This window comes from Pseudorca crassidens, chromosome 14 (assembly GCF_039906515.1).
Source record: "Pseudorca crassidens isolate mPseCra1 chromosome 14, mPseCra1.hap1, whole genome shotgun sequence".
In the NCBI taxonomy this organism is placed as follows: domain Eukaryota; kingdom Metazoa; phylum Chordata; class Mammalia; order Artiodactyla; family Delphinidae; genus Pseudorca; species Pseudorca crassidens.
In genome coordinates, this window is record NC_090309.1 from 5732993 (window position 1) to 5751216 (window position 18224).

Below are 18224 nucleotides of genomic sequence, written 5' to 3' on the forward strand. Positions count from 1 at the left end.
GAGAGGCGCCCCATCTCAGCACAGCGGCCGCCGGCTGCAGACGGCTACTCAGCACCTGAAATGCGCCCAGCACGTGAGGGAGGAACTGGGTTTTTCGTTTTAATTTACTAAAGTTAATTTACATTTAAATTGTCTCTAGCACAGCTCTAGAACCACAGCCACAAGAGAGGAAGGCAGGTGGAGACTAACAATTCCCCTCAAAGTCAGTCAGACAAAAGGAAAACAGAAGAGAGAAGAAAGGCAACCAGTGTCGACCCCTCAAAACTCCCCCTTAGCTTTTCGAGCCGATCAGATTCAAGCGAACAGGTCAGAAGAGGCGAAGAATATCATACACTGAACTTTACCACCTTCAGGTAACAACGTGACTTGCTTATGAGCCAAGGTCTCACAAGCAGTGAACTGTCAGAGGACCGTCCCCCTCGGAAAGGTCTGGGCTTTCCCTCTCCCTCCCCACCTCCCGGGGGAGATGATACGTTTGCCAGCAGGCTCTACAGGCCAGCAAGGCAACCGGAGTTGAGGGGAAAAAACAAAAAACACACCCAGAACTTTTATGTTCTTATACTCCCAGCTCATTCTTTAAGATAGCTACTTTTGCACGTTTCATAATGTCTGTATCAGTACGATACAAAATTACTAGATATATCTCTATCAGATACATGCTCAATTTTTTTTTTTTACTGATGGAATGCAAGATTCAAAACCTTTCTGGGCCGCTGCACTGCACTAAACGACGCCACGTGACCACAGGCACCACCGCAACAGCCTCAGAGATGCACCCGCTGCCCTGTCCTTACGGACCACAGAGGCTACCAAAATTCTTTAATTTTTAGGAACGATGCTGAAGGAAAGGTGCCACTTAGCCCCCTGGGATCACAAAACAAAAAGAAAAGCCGTGGCTTCACTTGCTTTCTCCTCTCCTGTTATTTACAGAATCTTGAAAAATTCTTTAGTTCAAAAAAAGCAGAGCTGACGCCTTGGCTGTTATCAGCAAGGACCCTTCCAGAAAGAGCCAGACAAGGAGAAAAACTGCAGTGAGAGTCCTGGAAGCTGCCACGCTGCCCTGGAAGCAGGGCTGCACTCTGGCCGCCACACAGCCGTTAAGTCCAGATGCGGCCAAGTGTCCACCTCACACCAGCCTCGAGGTTCAAACTTCTGTCTCCAGAGAAGACAACGGGAGATCGCAAAGGAAGAGCGGAGGGAGGGAGTGAAGCAGCGCGGGAGCTGGCTTCCCACACGCTGGCCCCTCACCAGCAACTCCAGCTGCCTCGGCCCGCCGAGCGCAGGGCTGACCCTGGTCCAGCCCACGCCCAGGAGCCTTCTCAGCTCACCCCCTGCCTCGCACCCCTGAGCTGTGGTCACCCGGAGTCCCGGGGAGTGACGGGACCCCGTGCACATCCTCTGGCGCCTCAGTGAAGCACTCGTCCTCACACCAGGCAGGAAGCCCCAGCGTGGTGAAAGGTGCAGAGCCCATCTCGGGGGGTTATTTCCAACTACACTGGGGGCAGGGCTCCCAGGCCGGTGGGGAACCCTGACTTCATCTAACTAAATGCTACTGAGAATTTTTAACTTTCAATTTCAAATGCCCTTACAGGTAGCCTTTTCCATTTTCACTTGTGTTTAAAAATTTTTAATCAAAGTACTAGACTTTAGCCGTCCTCAAGCCATAAGATATACATCTTTGTTAACGCCCTTTCTTTCATTTATTAACATCGGCCATGTTGCCGCCCCATGATCACTTATATCTAAAATGCCATGGTGCCGTTTTGATTGTTGTTAACCAGTGACTACCTGGAGAATAAAACTCTGAGGCCAGTTTTTAAAAATTTAAAAGAATAAAATTTATATTTAAAGAGTAAATAAATCTGTGTTATTCTGTCCAAAATACATACATACATGCATAATAGTAATGCATAAATAGTTAAAAAATTGCCTTATTCTTGTTTGTTTGCCTGTTTTTTCATGGGCCCATCATAGCATCATCTGTAAAGTCTACACCGTAAGACTCCTTTCCATATGGTCAAATGGGTCAGGTATTCTTTCTTTCTTCTAGAGATGAACCCTCTCACAGCCCTTTCTCTTCTCCTGGGCCAACCTAAACAGGCTGCTCTCCAGGCGTCCCATCCTTCTGCCCACCTGCTTCCTAGGAACACTTCTGGACCCTCTCCTGTACAGGAGCCCCTGTCAACTTCTCTTATTTGCTGGAACACATCCTCTAGTAGTTTCCTGAGGAAGCGTGAAGACAAGTAGAGGACCTGAGAGACTCTGCAGGTCACAAAAGCTCTGCTCCCATGCTGTGCATATACTGCTGGCCGGGGGCACCAACTTCCCTTCAGAGTTGCAAAAGCACTGGTGTGTCACCTCCTGCTTTCTGACGTTGCTCTGGAGCATCCGAGCCCATGTGGATCCTTGACACTTAGTAGCAGCCACACCCACACCCCTCTATGTGCTCCCCTGACGGCAGCTTTTACCATCCTCTTTTCATCCTTGAGTTTCTAAGCTTTCAGGATGACATATGTGCCTCTGAACGGCGGCTTTTCTCATTCGCTGGGCTGGGTACTCAGTAAGGCTTTCAATTCAGAAATTATTTCTTAGTTCTGGAAACTTGTCTTGAATTCCTGCTGCATGTTCTCCCTCTGGTGTTCACTTCCTGGACCATTTGTTAAATGGGAGTCAAACCACCTGGACTGATTCTGTTTTTCTTCTGTTCTAGTCCCCCTAAACTTATCTTCTCTCCCCACTTTCTGGGAGTTTGCATTTATTAAAAATTTTAAAAAACTTTTTTCTGAATAGTCTTGTTTCATGATTTTTATATCTTCTCTCTGTAAGGATATTAAGATTTCTCGGCATGTGTACATGTATGTGTGTGAGATATTTTCTCTGTTCCCTACATTGTCTCTATTTCCTTCACGCTCCTTTTGCTGTGTGTCTTGGAATCTTTCAGTTAAAGATTTTTCTGCGTCCTCTTCTTTGGCCCTGTGGAAGTCTCATACTCTTGGTTACCACCATCAACACACGAACAAAGACCATAACCTCCTTAAAAGCAGGGAGCGTGTTTCGCTCATCCCCACCCCGCTCCCTGTAAACATCCAGGATGCCGTGATTTTCTAACATTTAGCATCTAGAATAAGCCTAAAGAATCCATCCATATCTCCAGGCCCAACCAAATCCTAAAGCCGTCTTTTCAGGATCACCTAGTAAGCTGCACAGCGGGCTTGAATAGTCACCGTTAATCCGGATAGAGCCTCACACTTTACACAACACACGCCTTGGGCCTCAGGATGTTCTACCAGCCCTTCATGGCGGCTCCGGAACTCAAATCAGAGACCTCAAGCCCAAGAATGGCTGTAAGTGCACAGAACAAGTCCTTTCTTTCCAGAGACACAAGGACACAAATGCTGCTTCACCCATTTGAGAAATAGTCGTGAAGCGCATGGGTACACGAAGGTGAATCAGACGCAGCCCCTCTCCTCCAAGTCTTATAGGTAAGGTAAGCCACACACTTATAAAAAACCCACAAGACCACGTGGAACGTGGTAAATTTCCCTGGACTCGCCCACTCAGCAAGCCCTGGTCGGGAGACTGATGGCCAAGGCCAAGAACGATGTAGTTACCGAGTCCTCTTCCGCATTATGCTGTCATATTTGAAGCTGTAAACTGGACCAAGAGCAGAAATGTAAACTCCAACCATACAAACCACTACAGTCAGAACAGGCCCTTAACTGGGGTGTGTGTGTATGTGTGTGTGTTCGGGGGTAATTAAAGATTAAAGAAAGCCCTTAGTAAATACCTGAATAGATTACTGATGTGAAAAGCTGGCCTCTTGCAACAGAACTTCAAAAGAAAATGGACAAAAATGAAACATATATATCACCAGCCATCAGCTAAGCAACATCAATCCACACTAGATTAACCTCCCGCCTGTGATTTCAAGCAACAAAACCCAGGAGACGCTAACGAACATGCCTGCTCAGGTTAACCCCTTTAAGAGCAGCAAATATAAATCCTTCGAGGCATTTTCAAACTGTCATTCTTATTTTTTTAAACCATTCTTTCTTTAAAAACAAAACCAAACAAACTGAAAAACGGCATGATGCTGTAAAGTGATTTCCAAATCGCTCCAATTACAGCGATTTCCTTATTACTTCAGTTTTTCCAAGCATGCCTGAGTAAATATGTACTTTCCCAACTATGCTTTAATTACATTTAAGTTCTCTTTCTAGATTGGTATTTAAAAGCAATGCTTTCATCTCACAATTCGAACTTTTCTAAATAGGTCATGCTGATAATAGTGGGGTCCATTTACAGACACTCCACCGGACTTACGGGCTTTAACAGAAACTAAACTTTAATGAACCAATCTATTCTTCAGGTTCGACTATTTGCAAGAGCTTTGGAGGTCATGTGGCTGCCCGTGTACCAGCAACCCCTGAGTTTGTTAAGTGCAAGTTCTGATGAACTTTAGTAGAGAAACTACTAAACTACTTTGCTTCTCCCCAAAGACAACTCTTCCCCATCTTTAGGCAACAAATAACATTTGCTGAATTAAAATAACGCTTACAAAATTTAACTAGGAAAAAAACACTAGACTGGGATGCCAAAAGAACATTTAAGAGCTGAGGACTTCTGAGAGGCGAGACAGTGGCCCTCTGGCAAAAGCAAGGCCCCTGTGCACAGCACGGCTGGAGCTGAGGGTGGAAGGCGCACCCTGTGCTCACACGCACTCGCCGTCAGACACGAGTGAGGCGCCCAGCAGGGGCCTCTGTGTGGGCAGAGGGGTGAGCACACGCTGGGGGGAAGCGGGTCCCCGCACTGTCCTTCTGAGATCTCACAGCCAAGAGACAACCACAGGTGCCTGCCACGGCTCGCTCCGTTTTTTCTTAGAACGCTCCAGGCTTTCCTAGTGTTACAATTTAGCTTCAAGACGAATCCCACTTCATGCAAATGTTCTTTTCTCTCTCTCTGTCTCTTTTTTTCTTAAAAGGCATTGCTCTTTTTTTAAAAAAAAGGCATCGCACCTCCGCTTGGCCAGATGGGCTCATTTTACAGGTGAAAGCTCTCCTGCAAGTGCGGAGACCAAAAGACAGCCACGTGCGGAAAAGCAAAAAGGAAGCAAGTGAGGCCTTCCGGGTCAGGGCTCAAACATGGCTCCCCCCACAGAGGTGCTGACTTCCCCTGACTGAGCCTGAAGGTCAGCCCCCAGGGCCTCCATTAAGCCCACCCACGTAAAACGCCCGACATTTGTCCAAGGCCAACACAAACAGGCTCCTCACAAGCAAGGAGGGTAGGCTGGGCAGTCGGGACAGCTCCGCGCCATTAGTTCAGGGCAGGAGCAGCATCGCCTTCAGGGCTGCCCTGGCCCGCCCCGCCCCGCCCCGCCCTCCTCGCCATCCTGATCGGCGAGCGCGCGCGCGCGCGCGCGCGCGCACACACGACCACCCACACCTCCGCTGTGTTGAGTTGAGCTTGGTGCACGTCTGAAGTGCGAAGCCTGGGGTGTCAGACAAAATTTTTTCTCTTGCTTTACTTTGTTTTTAATTTCTTCCACTTTCACCCACCTCTCTAAAACTGGGGTCACTATGGGATCTGCAGAAACAAGAGAGACGAATGTAAGCATGTGTCCTCTTGGTGGAAGAAAAGCAGAGGGAGGAGGTGCTGGTCGCACACCCACACGCGCGCCCCTCTCTGCGGGAAGCTGAGACCCAGAGCACAGGGACTACGGCATCTCCGGGGCTGAAAACTCGGGCAGATCGTAAAGAGAAGGGATTATTGTTTTAAATACCTGCAGAAAAATTCCGACAGTGGGGAGTCTGAACATCCTACCAGCAGTTCAAGAACAGAAAGGGAGACGCAAGCAGCAGAAAAGGGGACTCGGCCCTCTAAGTGAAGTCCTTGGCCGGGTTCCAAGTCTGCAGAACCCAGAGTCATCTTCACAAACGGGTGAGATGGGGAACACACAGGGAATTGCAGTTCTCCCTTTTTTCGTCTTTTGTTTTTAAAAAAAGGATAAGTTCTAACCTCAAATGAAAATCGTTTGTCTCTTATCTCTAATAAAAAGATTATGCAGTTTTTTTAATGTGCTGTTGTTATAATAGTATCATAGGTTTGCTGAAAACAAATCTTCCCTAAGAAATGTTCTTTCTTTTTTTTGAATCAAGTAGCACACCAAACCACAGACAAATGTATCTTGCTTTTACTAATAATCTGACAGTCTCCACGAGGTCAAAACTGAAAAATTATGAATTAGGACATAAGTGACTTCAATATGTAACAGGTTCAAAAACATATCCAAAGTACAGCAGCTAACAAAGTCACCTTAACTTAGATCACTAATGGGGTTTTCTCCAGGACGTCTTGTATAATATTTCTCTTAAACTTAGACGAGGAATGAGCAGATGTGATCCATGTGTGGATGTCACAGGAATGGGAGGAGTCGGTAGCAGGTACCAAGGCAAGAGTCAATGAAAAGAAAGAGCACAAAACCATTAGGATAAAATGACAGTATGATGAAATAATCTTCACTTCTGCTCAAAAAAAAAAAAAAAGAACAGAAAAAAGAAAAGACTGGGAGAAAAAGCTGGCTAGAGGCAAAGCTCTACCAAAGTGATCCAAAGATGTGACGATGCATCTACCTATAAAAGGTAATAGAGGAATATTAAAACTTTCCGATAGAGGGAGATCATTATCACACGGGGCAATGAATCTGGGTAACAAACTTCGAGTAAGCTGAGAAAACACTGAGCACCCAGAAGAGGAGGACAAGTGTCAGGGGCAGGAGAGGAGGGGATGAAGCCACCAGTGTGAACTCAGCCGCGTGAGCTCAGCACGCTCCCACTCTCCTCCTGGGACCATCCAAAAGCAACAAGAAAACTCAGAAACATCATTTTCAGCAAAACTGGCAGACAGCCTTGAAAATATCTACGAGGACTTCCAAGATCTCCAGTTCACACAGGAGCCAAGGAAGAGAAAGCAAGAGAAACAAAGCAGAGAGATCCCGGCAGCAGCAACTCTCGACGGGCACCAAGCAAGAGCGGAGGATGCAGGTACCACATGGACTTCTTACAGACGAGGGGCAGACCGCTCCCCCTACCTGCGGCGAGGTTCTGAGACAGTAGGGGCTGCGGAGAAGCCCTTAGCCCCCATACACCGGATCTGATGGCCCTTTCAGAGAAAGGAACATCTCCACTGTTTCCCTACAGCCTCAACTTTGGGACCATTTTTTTGCCAGTCGCTGATAGAAAGTGATCACCTTTCAGTTTTAAGCATCATTTATCTTTTGAGTGAAGACGACCATCTTTATCTACTTTGTTAACAATAACAAAAGGAATCCCTATTCCTCATACCTTTAACGCCAGTAAAGGGCTACAAATCATTTATGGCACAAATATTCCCAAACCACTGACAAAAAGGCGCTGGATCACCAAGAACCCACATCAGTGGATTCTGTTCCTGCAAACGCCACCGTTCCAGGACCCTGCTCCATCTGCCCTGATTAAGAGGTTTAAAGGGGTGACTGCGCGTTTGAACTTTCACTGAGAAGCTGAAATTACAGGGCTAACTGAAGCCAGTAAACTGCCACGTTCTCACTTAGCTGACAACCCCGATTCTCTAGCCTCTATTTAGCTGACAGAACAAATCGCTTTAAAACCTCTCCTTTCCTTGAGCCATCGCTGGCCTAACCCCGTAATCCTCACTCCCTATCATGTCCAGGGCCTGGATGACGGACACCTATCTCACTGTCACTAGGCCTGAAAGCAGTTTCCAGGGCCTGTGTTAGAAAGGGGCTCCAGCTGACCCAGTCCTTGATCCTTCAGGGTATAAACCACCAAACTCCCCTGCATCACTGAGCTGAAGTACAGCCCAGGGTTAGGAAGGACAGTGGAGGACACCGCATAAAGAGGCCACTGGAAACAGCCACAGCCTCAAAGCTCAAGCACTCTTGTGTACTGAGCACACACGGTCCACGTACAGCCTGAAAAACCTCGGAACCACTCAAGGTTTCTGTTATGTGCAAAGAGCACTGAGTCTTAAAATATTAGAAGAGAGTTTGCAAACAAACTGCAAAAAGTTACATAAATAGCAATGCTGCCCCTCCCACAGAGCAAGGTTGTGCCCTGTGTTTTCTTCCAAAGCACTGGCCGAATACTTCCAGTCTCCTTAGTTAGACAGACACTGGTTTTCTAAACCAGGGCAGACTGTGAAGTTGCAGAATTCAGACCATAAACACACAAAACGAAGCAAAGATTCTCCCCACAAAATGTACCCTTAAGTAACTTGGGAAAAAGCATGTGTCGTTGTTTAAATTAAACTCCACTGTATAGTATCAACACATGGCTTTACTGTTGTTTGGGGTTCTTTTTCTGGCATGAAGGATAAAGGTGAAACAATAAGATGTATGAATTAAACGGAAACAAACTACTATGAATGGGAAATCTGAAGCTGTGATATATATAGTAAAAGGCAACCAGGAAACGAAAAAAGACTCTTTTGAGCCCCAGGTGAAATGTAGGGAAATAATGTCTTCGTGAATTAAAAATGGAAAAGCTGTGGGTAACCATATTACCAACGTTGATAGTATTAATGAATTAAACGAGCAGGTGGGGGACTTCCCTGGTGGTGCAGTGGTTAAGAATCCGCCTGCCAATGCAGGGGACACAGGTTCGAGCCCTGGTCCAGGAAGATGCCACGTGCTGCGGAGCAACTAAGCCCATGCGCCACAACTACTGAGCCTGCGCTCTAGAGCCCGTGAGCCACAACTACTGAGCCCACGTGCCTAGAGCCCGTGCTCCGCGACAAGAGAAGCCACCGCAATGAGAAGCCCGCGCACTGCAACAAAGAGCAACCCCCGCTCGCCGCAACTAGAGAAAGCCCTCGCGGCCACGAAGACCCAACGCAGCCAAAAACAAACAAAAACAACAAGCAGGTGGTACAAAATGTGTCCCCCGCCCCAGCAAGTAACTAATGCCAGCACTATGGCTAGATTACAGAATAGCATTTGTATCATGCCCAATATAATTCTCTTCTTCAACCCTTACTCTTAAATGTACCTAAAGTTAAGGAGTTTGTAGGAAAGTGTTTTTCCTGTGTACGTATGTTTTCAGAAAAATATGTACACCCCAAGTGGGACCCAGAGGTCAAGGGTGGGATGGAAATGAGGTCAAGGCCGAGCTGGCCAACTCAGACTGTAGCGTACACGGCCTCCACGGAGCCGGGGCGACGCCACCTCTGGGCCCTGCGTCCCACACAAATAGGATGAGTAACTGGGGGCAGGTCCCTGACGTTTACAAAAGAGGAGAAAACAGGTCTCGGGCCTCCGGGAGCACAAGGTCCCGCCGGTGCGCGAGCACACCTTCCCTTCAGAGGGGACCTCACTGGCCAGGCCGGGGAGAGGCACGACCTGCCTCACGAGGCCGCGGAGAATGGTCCTTTGGGCATCTGGCCATGCCTGTGAACAAAGGCTGGGACCCCGGCTCTGGCCCGCACGCCCCCACCTCTTCCAGCCGTCGCCGCTGCTCCTTCTGCTGCTCGATCCGCTTCTGTCTCTCCGCCAGCAGCTGCCTCTTGTATTCCTCCTGCTCCCTGAGCTGCTGCTCCTGCAGGAGCTGCTGCCGCCTCAGGGCCTCGGAGCGCTCCTTGTTCTCCTGCTGCAGCCTCAGGAAGTCCCGGCGCAGTGTGGACTCACCAGGCACGTTGACGATGGAGCTGCAGGAGGAAGCGGGGCTCTAAGGGGCGCGGGCCACTCCACGCCCACGCCCCGCCTCTCCCGAGCTCCTCCCAGCCCAGGACCCAACAAACTAACAAATCCACGGGGGCAACGAGCCTTCGACTCAGTAGCATCACCCCTTCTTTCACCGTCTCATAAATATCTTAAAACTCTGTCCTGGACGTTTGACAGGACATCTCCACGTGGGACTCTCCCATCAACTCAAATTGCGATGAAGAGCTGAAACCACCTCCTGCCACACGTCATTAGACCCTCTGTGACCGCCCTGCTTCCCACCAGAAACAGCAGCATCACCTCCCGGGACTGCCCGGGCGGTAATACCAGAGCAATCCCCAGCACTGGCCGTCCCCTCGCCTTCTCCACGCGGCCCAGCATGCCTTGTCAGCTCTCCCCTCCCACTCTCTCTACTTGCAAGGCCGGCGGCTGAGCCCAGGTGGGTCCCAAGGATGAGCCACCACACAGAAAAATTAGCGTCACTCCTAGGTGGTCTCCCGGCTGAGAGTCACTTCTCTGCTTTCAAAACTCCCAGAACAAATGGCAAATCAATCTTCCTAAACTGCTTCTTTCGTTACATCGCGTCCCTACCCAACACAATTATATTGCTCCTGCAATCAGTTCAAATTACTCTAAAAATCTCAGTCTCTGATGGATTCAAATCTTTTATGTAACTATGGAGTTTTTTTCAATAAATTCTCTTCTCTCTTGATATGCTCTCTTCAAACTCCCGTTCTCTGCACACAGGTCCCCACAGGTCTCTCGAACCACCGTCCCTACCCTCCTTTTGTCTAGCTAGTCAGCTACGTGTAGCTGCAGCTTGAACACCAGGCAGGCAAGACCATTATCAAAGACTTTAAATCCTCTCTTCCCTGATTAATGAGTCGCTGTGAGGTTCATGCTACCACATCTTCAAGCTTCTGCTTCACTGTACCTCGGGGAGCCAGAGATGACCAAAACAGCTATAAAGTGGATCAGGACAGAATATCACTCCCAATAGAGGCAATGAAATGCCGACGACCACACCGGTGGGAAGAACAAAACCAACCAACCAACCAACCAACCAACAAGTCTTGGGAAAGACTCCAGTGTTTTCAAAGGGGGCCCTGCTAGCCCACGAGCAGGAAACTGTGTGTGTGCAGGCCTGCTTCACACGCTACAAGACGTCTTCCATCCACACCTGCTGGAGCAAGAAACGCCAGTGGCGAGCTCCCCTTCCCCAGGACCAGACACAACCTGCATGTTTCCAATTGACCGGGGGAAGAGGAAGCAATGCAGTCTCGGTAAAGAACCACGGGGTCAGGGGCTCCAGAGGCCGAGAATGTTTATAGGAGCCTTTGAAAGAACAGAAGAATGCAAGACACGAAGGCACTTTCAGAGTAACTGCCGACTCCTTCCCGCTGCCCGGGCATCTCCCGCAGCCCCGGCACCCCCGAGGAGCAGGGTCGCGGGCGCCCCGCCTCTACCTGGGCTCCCCCTCCTGCTCCGGCGCCTCCTCCTCCTCCTCCTCACTCCCGCTGTACTCGTACTCGGTCTCATCTGTAAAGAAAAGGACAAGATAAACGAGTCAGTTCACGAAGCGTGACACCGCGTGTACAGGTGAGCGTCTCCGAGGGCATCACCGCCAATGAAAACCGTATATTCTTTGAGAAAATAGTAAAGTGTGTGGAGAACGTGGGGGTAGGAGGGGCGTGACACCAATTCCCACCGTGAACGGTGCTCGTGCCCTGGGCCGGCCGTACTTCCCACAGAAGAGCAGATTCTCTTGTATTCCAGACAGTCCCCTGTGGGATGCACGGCTATGCGGGGGCAGGGCTGTGAGAGGGGCCCCAGAGCCCTTGACACCTAAGAAAAGTGGTCCCGGAGCATCAGCAAATTCACAAAGTCCACTCTGATGCCAAAACTCGAAAGAAAGAGATGAACTGCCCAAACCAAGGCAATAAGGAATGTGTCTGGTTACTTTCAGCACTGGGGGATTGCCCTGAACTTGCTCTTTGTTAGTTTCTTCTTTGGCCTTGAACTTGGAGTGTCAAAAAAAAAAATTCAGCAACGGGTTGCCTGTTATCCAGCGTCGTTCTGTAAAGTTCCTGTTAAGAATTCACAGAACAGGAAGGTCAATGGGAGCCAGAGGCCCCAGAGAAGAAGGATTAGAGAAGACGGTGGTGAAGCCTGGCCTGCGCGTTGCTGGGCAGGAGGCACCGTTGAATCCAGGCAGGTGGACACAGAACACGTCAGGATAGGAAACCCAGACACTGGGGACCAAATGGAACCTTATGTAATCAGCAAAGCAAATGTTCATGTTGTGCAGTGAAGACAGAAAAGCAGTCAGGCCGACAGGCCCCAGGCCTCACCACACACCCCCATAAAGTGCAGGAAACCCTGGGGCTCCCGAGCAGGAGAGGAACGGGACAGCACATGGACGGTGATGTTCCCCGCCGACGCTCGGAGCCCCGCCTGACGCAGACAGAACACAAGGTCCACGATGAAGTTAAAAAGCACAGCCACGAAGACGTGCCCCCGAGGAGCAGGACGGCATCGAGTGCTGACTGGCCACAGTGCCCACTACCCAGTGTCAGCCTGGCAATGCACTGCACAGCGCCGGTCCCCTGTGCCGGAGCCAAGTTGCCCCCTCGGCCCGTCCCCGGGCGCAGAGCAGAGACAGACCACTCGAGCCCCGGCCAGGTGGGCACGAACGCGGGTGGGAAAGGAATAATAACCTACTCTGGTTGGCAAAAACCTAAACAACTGTTTTTTAAGATGAAAATAAAAACAGGTTTAATACCTTTCTCTCCTCTCTTCTTCCTGGTCCGGTCTATATGGTCCTTAAGCTGGATTCTAACCTGCCTTTCATTCGGCTGGTCCCTGATAAAAGGATGTTTCAGAAGCTGCTCTGTGGAGGGCCGCTGCATGTAATTCTTCACCAGGCACCCTTCTATAAAACTAAAAAATTTCTTTGACCTAGAAGAGGAAGTAAAAAAGATCATCAAATTTCTACCACAAAGAGCAAAGCTCCAAACTACCAGTAACTTACAAGCTTGCAAACAGAGCAGGGCTCCAGAATTCACTGTGAACAACGCTGCAAAGGCACAGGGATAAAACAAGGAACAACGCAGGGACCACGGGGCCCGGAGCGTCACTTCAACACGGTTCAGGAGTCGCACCGCACACGGGGGGCCTCGGAGGCAGCTGGAGTTACTGCTGCTTTCTGACCGTGTCGTCACGGGGTAGTGGAGGCCAGGGAGTAAAGGGAGGTCTTTGCTAACGTAAAGATGGCAGAGGAGAGACGGCGGGATTCTCTAAGACAAGGACAGACACAGAGTGAGAAAGGGAGCCGAGTTAGTGACTCGGGGCTTGATCCTGTCACTGCGACGTTGCCATCAGTTTCAGGCTGGTTTACGTATCAGTTCTCTACGCTTAACGTTCAGAGGCAGAAATAATAGTGCTGAGGGGGGGCAATGACCCTGCAGTTAACGTTTACCCCACCAGCCACTTTATTTTTGCCTGTTTCTCCATTTCTGGCTCACAGTGACCCCCTCCCTACCCTCGGCTGACGCACTCTTACCCACCCTGTCCTTTGAGGCTCAGCTCAGACACCCTCCCGCCGGTAAGCCTTTCCCGGCAACACTGCACCCTGCCCTCCCCAGGTCAGGAGCCTTTCCTCTGGGGTTGTCTGCAGGTAACACACTGCACACTTCACATTTATGTTTCTGTCTCTCCTCCTGGTTTAAAACGGTACAGGCCAGGACTGGTTCCTAACTTCTCCATTTGTCAGCAATGCCCAACTCTGAGCATGTAGACTACAATAGGTATGTAATAAATTTTTGTTGAATGAATGAGTTATTCAGTCTTTAAAAATGTGGTTGAGAAAAAATTAGTTCAGTCCTTTCCAGTTATTTCACTGCTTTCAAGAATCATTTGTATTGTCTTCTGTTTCTACTCAAACTTACTATTTTTGTTCAATTCAACAAATATTTATGTGTCAACGACGTACATTTGTTTATGCTAGGCTCTGTAAGAGATACACATAGGAAATAATGTATGTACACACAATAGCGGATGTATACTCAAACTGCGAGGACGAGAAAAGAACCACTGCCGACAGTGGAGTGGGTCAGACATCAAGAAAAAGGAGGATTTCTGACATTCCAAAGATGGGAAAGAAAAGCCACTGTTCCAGAGGAACAGAAACCACATGAACAAGGTAGAGGAGTACTACAGGGAACAGTGGATTGTTTTCTGACACTAGTATGAAAAGTGGAAAAGGGTAAAAGAGAGAGGCCAGGGTCAGCTCAGAGAAGGGCCCTCAAGTTGTGACTTTAGTCTATGGTTAAGGAAGAATGCAGAAGACTCGACACAGCAGGGATGGAATGCTCTTAGCACAGAGATTCCCAAACCCCACTGCCCACAAAGATCATTTTGGGAGTTTATTAAAAATACAAATGCCTGGGTCACTCCTCAAACTTAAGAAACTAGAAACTTTGAGGTTGGAGCCCTAAGTTAAAAAATTCCAAGGGGATTCTCATGTGCCGTGTACAGATTAACATCTGAGAATCGATGATCTGCAATGTATTCTTCAAAGTCGATGACCAGGTTCTGCTGAAAGAGAGTTCACTAATCATCTTTTAAAGGCCGCTTCTCCAAAAACAGTCGTAGAAATTTACATCTGGTGGACAGGAAGACAGCAACCGTAAAGGAAGAAGGACTTCCTGTCTGTAACCCTCTCCCCCTTAGAACACTGGGTGAAATGAGGCAGTGACATGAACCGCTGAGAATGCATCCGATCAAGCTCAGGTAGAGGAAGTTTGGTGGGAGAGCACAGGCAGAATCTACTGTCATCTACATCCGTCTCCTTATCTCACTGCACTATATACACACAGTGGTTAATGCAAACCTGCAAGTCATGGACAGAGTGGGGGCCAACTGACAAAACTGTGAAACACCCCGAAAGTGAAGCATCAACTCGCTTTAATAAAACCTGACAGAGAAAAAGAAAGGGGAAAGTGAGCATCGTTCAGTTCAGCAGGCGCCGGAGGAAGTGGCACCCAGCCCCGCAGCTTACTCCCTGGTGACATCTACTGGCCACCCGTGGACGCCCCCGGTTATCATGTAGTAACACAGGAGACCAACCGGGGCTAAATCGTTGTACCCGTCCCGCCTTAAAGAACCTCGCCAAGAACTGGTTAAGTGGAACAAGACGGCCTCAGTTCCCCAGAGCTGAATGTGGTGAAAGACGGGATAAAGGAGGAAACCCCGCCAGCAGACAAAGGTGGGGAAAGCATGGGGAGGGCAGGGAGAAGCAGGAAAGAAACGAGTGGCGTGGTACATGTGCATGTCCACACCCGCGATGGGAGAGAGGCTCCACGACGCCCTGACAGCCGGAAGACCGAGGCCAGGAGAGAAGGAGGCTGAAATGGAGATCTCTGGCCTATTTCAGAATCAGAATCAAGAACCTAAGAGGAGACAACACCACCTGGAAAACTCATGAGAACAGTTTCAGAAAGGAAAAAAAAAACCCACAGTAGGTAAGACAAACAGCAGAGCCCAGGAAACAGGAACGGCAAAGGAGGGAGGGAGGGAGGGAGGGAGGGAGGGAGGGAAGGAGGGAGGGAGGGAGGGAGGGAAGGAGGGAGGGAGGGAGGGAGGGAGGGAGGGAAGGAGGGAGGGAGGGAAGGAGGGAGGGAGGGAGGGAGGGAGGGCCCGAGTGCATGAGAGCCTGAGTGCAGACGGGAATCGACAGGAAAGGACTCAAAGGAACCCTTGGGAGGAAACAAGTGGGCAGAATGCTCAAGTGAGAAAACAAAGCACTGCCCTTTCCCTCCGAGATTCTAAAACTACACCAAACCAGCTTCACCCCACACAGCTGCACTTAACACTTTCCTGCACGGAGGTCGTCACCGTCTCCCTCCCTGGCATCAATTCCGTTCAGCAGATGCGCAAGGAGGGAGAAAGAAGGGGGTGGCCCAGGGAGAGGACCCCTCCTCCAACGCAGGCTGCTGGGACGACAGGGGCCCATCTGACTTCAAAGTTCTGCAATAACTACAGTAAACCACTCCATGAATTTTAAGATATTACTTCAACTGAGGAACTACAAGTCAACACAGCTTTGCTTCTTAATGTAAAGATGCTTAGAAACATATTACACTGAGAGGTATGTTTAAGTATTAAAATGGAACCTTTTTCTTTAACGTGTTCTTGTTTCCTAGGGTGGCTTGTCACTATTGTATCATTCAAGCACAACTGATCAGGAAAAAGAAACATTAAAAAATAAAGTGATACAACACTTTTTAACTGGTGTTCTGGGGCACTCACTGGCTCTTGTGTTCTTTTGGACTCAGAATGGCCAGAATTTTGCCTTGAAGTCAAACTAGAAAAAGGAACGATTTTTTTTTTTTTAAAAAGGAAAAGAACAGCAACAACAAAGCACACACAGCTTACCATTTTTTGGACTTCAGCCGGGGAGGAGGGTTTCTGGGGATGAGAAACAGTGCTCTCATGGGATGCATGTCACAGAGAGCTGGGGAGAGGAGAGGGCGTGTCAGTACGTACTCAGGTTACTCATTCTTGATCTCTAGGGGCACGCGCTCTGCCCATCGTCTGCGGCATGCTTTACGTCAGGCAGTCTGCACATCTAGTTATACAGCTGAGGGCGTACCCTGAATACCCCACTTAAACACAGCAAAATACGAGGAGGGAAAGCGCAACGAGAAGAACATACAATTTCAAACAGACATTGGAAAGTTTTCATAAATCAAAGCTAAATATTGATTCAACGTCCTAAAGGAGTTAACAGCTTACGTTGCTACACCATCTATCAGATGACAATGAGATAACTTTATTTTCCCAGGGATGCTGTGAGGATTAAATTAGACTCGGTCGTAAAGGCCTTCACACAACACCTGGAACACAGATGCGTTAAGCCCTCCAGGAACGCTCGCTGCTGGTTGTTAGAGCGAGTGTGCCTACGGAAGAGCAAAAACGGGGGCCAGATGGGACTGTTTAATTCTGGGCAATGACTGCCTGTTCTCCGGTCACTTGCCCAACGAAGGCGTGTTAGGTGCACGTGTACACACGAGTATGTCTCATCAGGTATTTCCGAGTGTTTATTCACCTTCACGAGACTCTTACAAGGCAGCTGGGAAACGGGGGCCAAAGAAAAGGAGGGTACTACTGTTCCTGCCGTGAAAGAGAACCGAGACAAAGGGCCAGGCCGTCCTTCCCCGTCTCGGTTGAGGGAGCACATGGTGATCAAGACGGACGGCCGCTTCTGCAGTGCAAACTAATCCTTAGCTGTGGGCAGTCTTTTATCATTCATTCAACAAATATTTATTCAGCAGCGACTATGTATCAGGAAGTTATACATTCTTTGTATACACTTTTTTTTAAAGGGGGACTGGCAGAAAATGCTGTTTTCCCCTTTGCTCTCTGAAACTCTACCCTGTTCCTGATTAAAAATCAATTTCATGAAGTTGTCGTTGATTTAATCCAAAGCAGAAGCAAAACTTCACACAGATAATACTGGAAAAAGTTATTCCACAGATAAAAGGCTGTGCCTCTATTTGTAAAGTTAAAATGTAAGAAATACTGAAATTTCCTGTGGTAGGACCAGTTTCACGGAATATTAAGTTCAAACTGTAAAAAGAAAAATTACTGTGTATTATCTGACATCAGAATAATTTCAGGTCACACGTCTGATTACAACTTAAATAAAAGATAACATAGCCCACGGACCTCAGGGAGATCTTCAAAAGGACTAATGCATGCCAAGAATTCCTTTCACATCGAAAACTCCACTGTATTTATGATTCCTTCATCTGAACGCCCCATCAGGAACAGTTTCATCCATGCAGCCACTCTCTTTGAAGCCTTGAGACTAGGTTTAAGTTACACAGAACTGGGCTGAAAAGGAACGCAAGCTACTTACGGGGAGCGCCTTCTGCCATCTCAATGGCTGTGATGCCGCAGGACCACAGGTCACTCTGCAAACAAAGCGGGAAGTTAGGACACTGTCCTTGCTGTGAGGCCCCCAACTCACCACTACTGATCGTTCACACAAATGACGCACTTGCATTCTGTGGGGTACGAACCAAAAGGAAGTTCGCCAGGAAATTAAAAGCACAAACACATCTGGAGGAACACCTTCCAAAAGAATGAATGAAAGATGCAATAAAGATAACACTGATTGTTAATTAGAACCGCTCGTATCTATGATTGAACAAAGTTGGTTCCCCGTTACATCTTCTCCCTACCCGCCCACTGTGGGCTCTGCAGTTCATCATTTCTTCATTTCTTTCCAAGCATTTGATGATTTAGACTCCCAGCCTAGACAGATGTTTACTCTTATGTTTTATGACAATATCTCGAACTTAACTATGCTGTTAAATGTTTAAAGGCTAGAAAATACTCTTTATGAAAGGTCCTCAGAAGAATTAATAAAATCCACCCTCGCTCACTAAACGGAATCAGGCTGCCACGTCTCTCTACTCTTCCTTTAAACTTAGGGGTGTGAGAT

At 48.4% G+C, this 18224-nt stretch overlaps 1 protein-coding gene across 50 annotated transcripts in view; it reads right to left on the minus strand.

Annotated features, from left to right (window-relative positions):
• MAP4K4 (mitogen-activated protein kinase kinase kinase kinase 4) overlaps positions 1 to 18224 on the minus strand; it is a 173450-nt gene that overhangs the window by 35992 nt on the left and 119234 nt on the right. For all 50 annotated transcript variants that reach the window (XM_067704086.1, XM_067704085.1, XM_067704090.1 and 47 more), the window contains 5 exons: positions 17637 to 17691; positions 16151 to 16229; positions 12498 to 12673; positions 11182 to 11254; positions 9489 to 9699 (listed from right to left, as the gene is read on the minus strand). In XM_067704086.1, coding sequence (XP_067560187.1) covers positions 9489 to 9699; positions 11182 to 11254; positions 12498 to 12673; positions 16151 to 16229; positions 17637 to 17691 — 594 coding nt within the window. The remainder of the gene's footprint in view (positions 1 to 9488; positions 9700 to 11181; positions 11255 to 12497; positions 12674 to 16150; positions 16230 to 17636; positions 17692 to 18224) is intronic.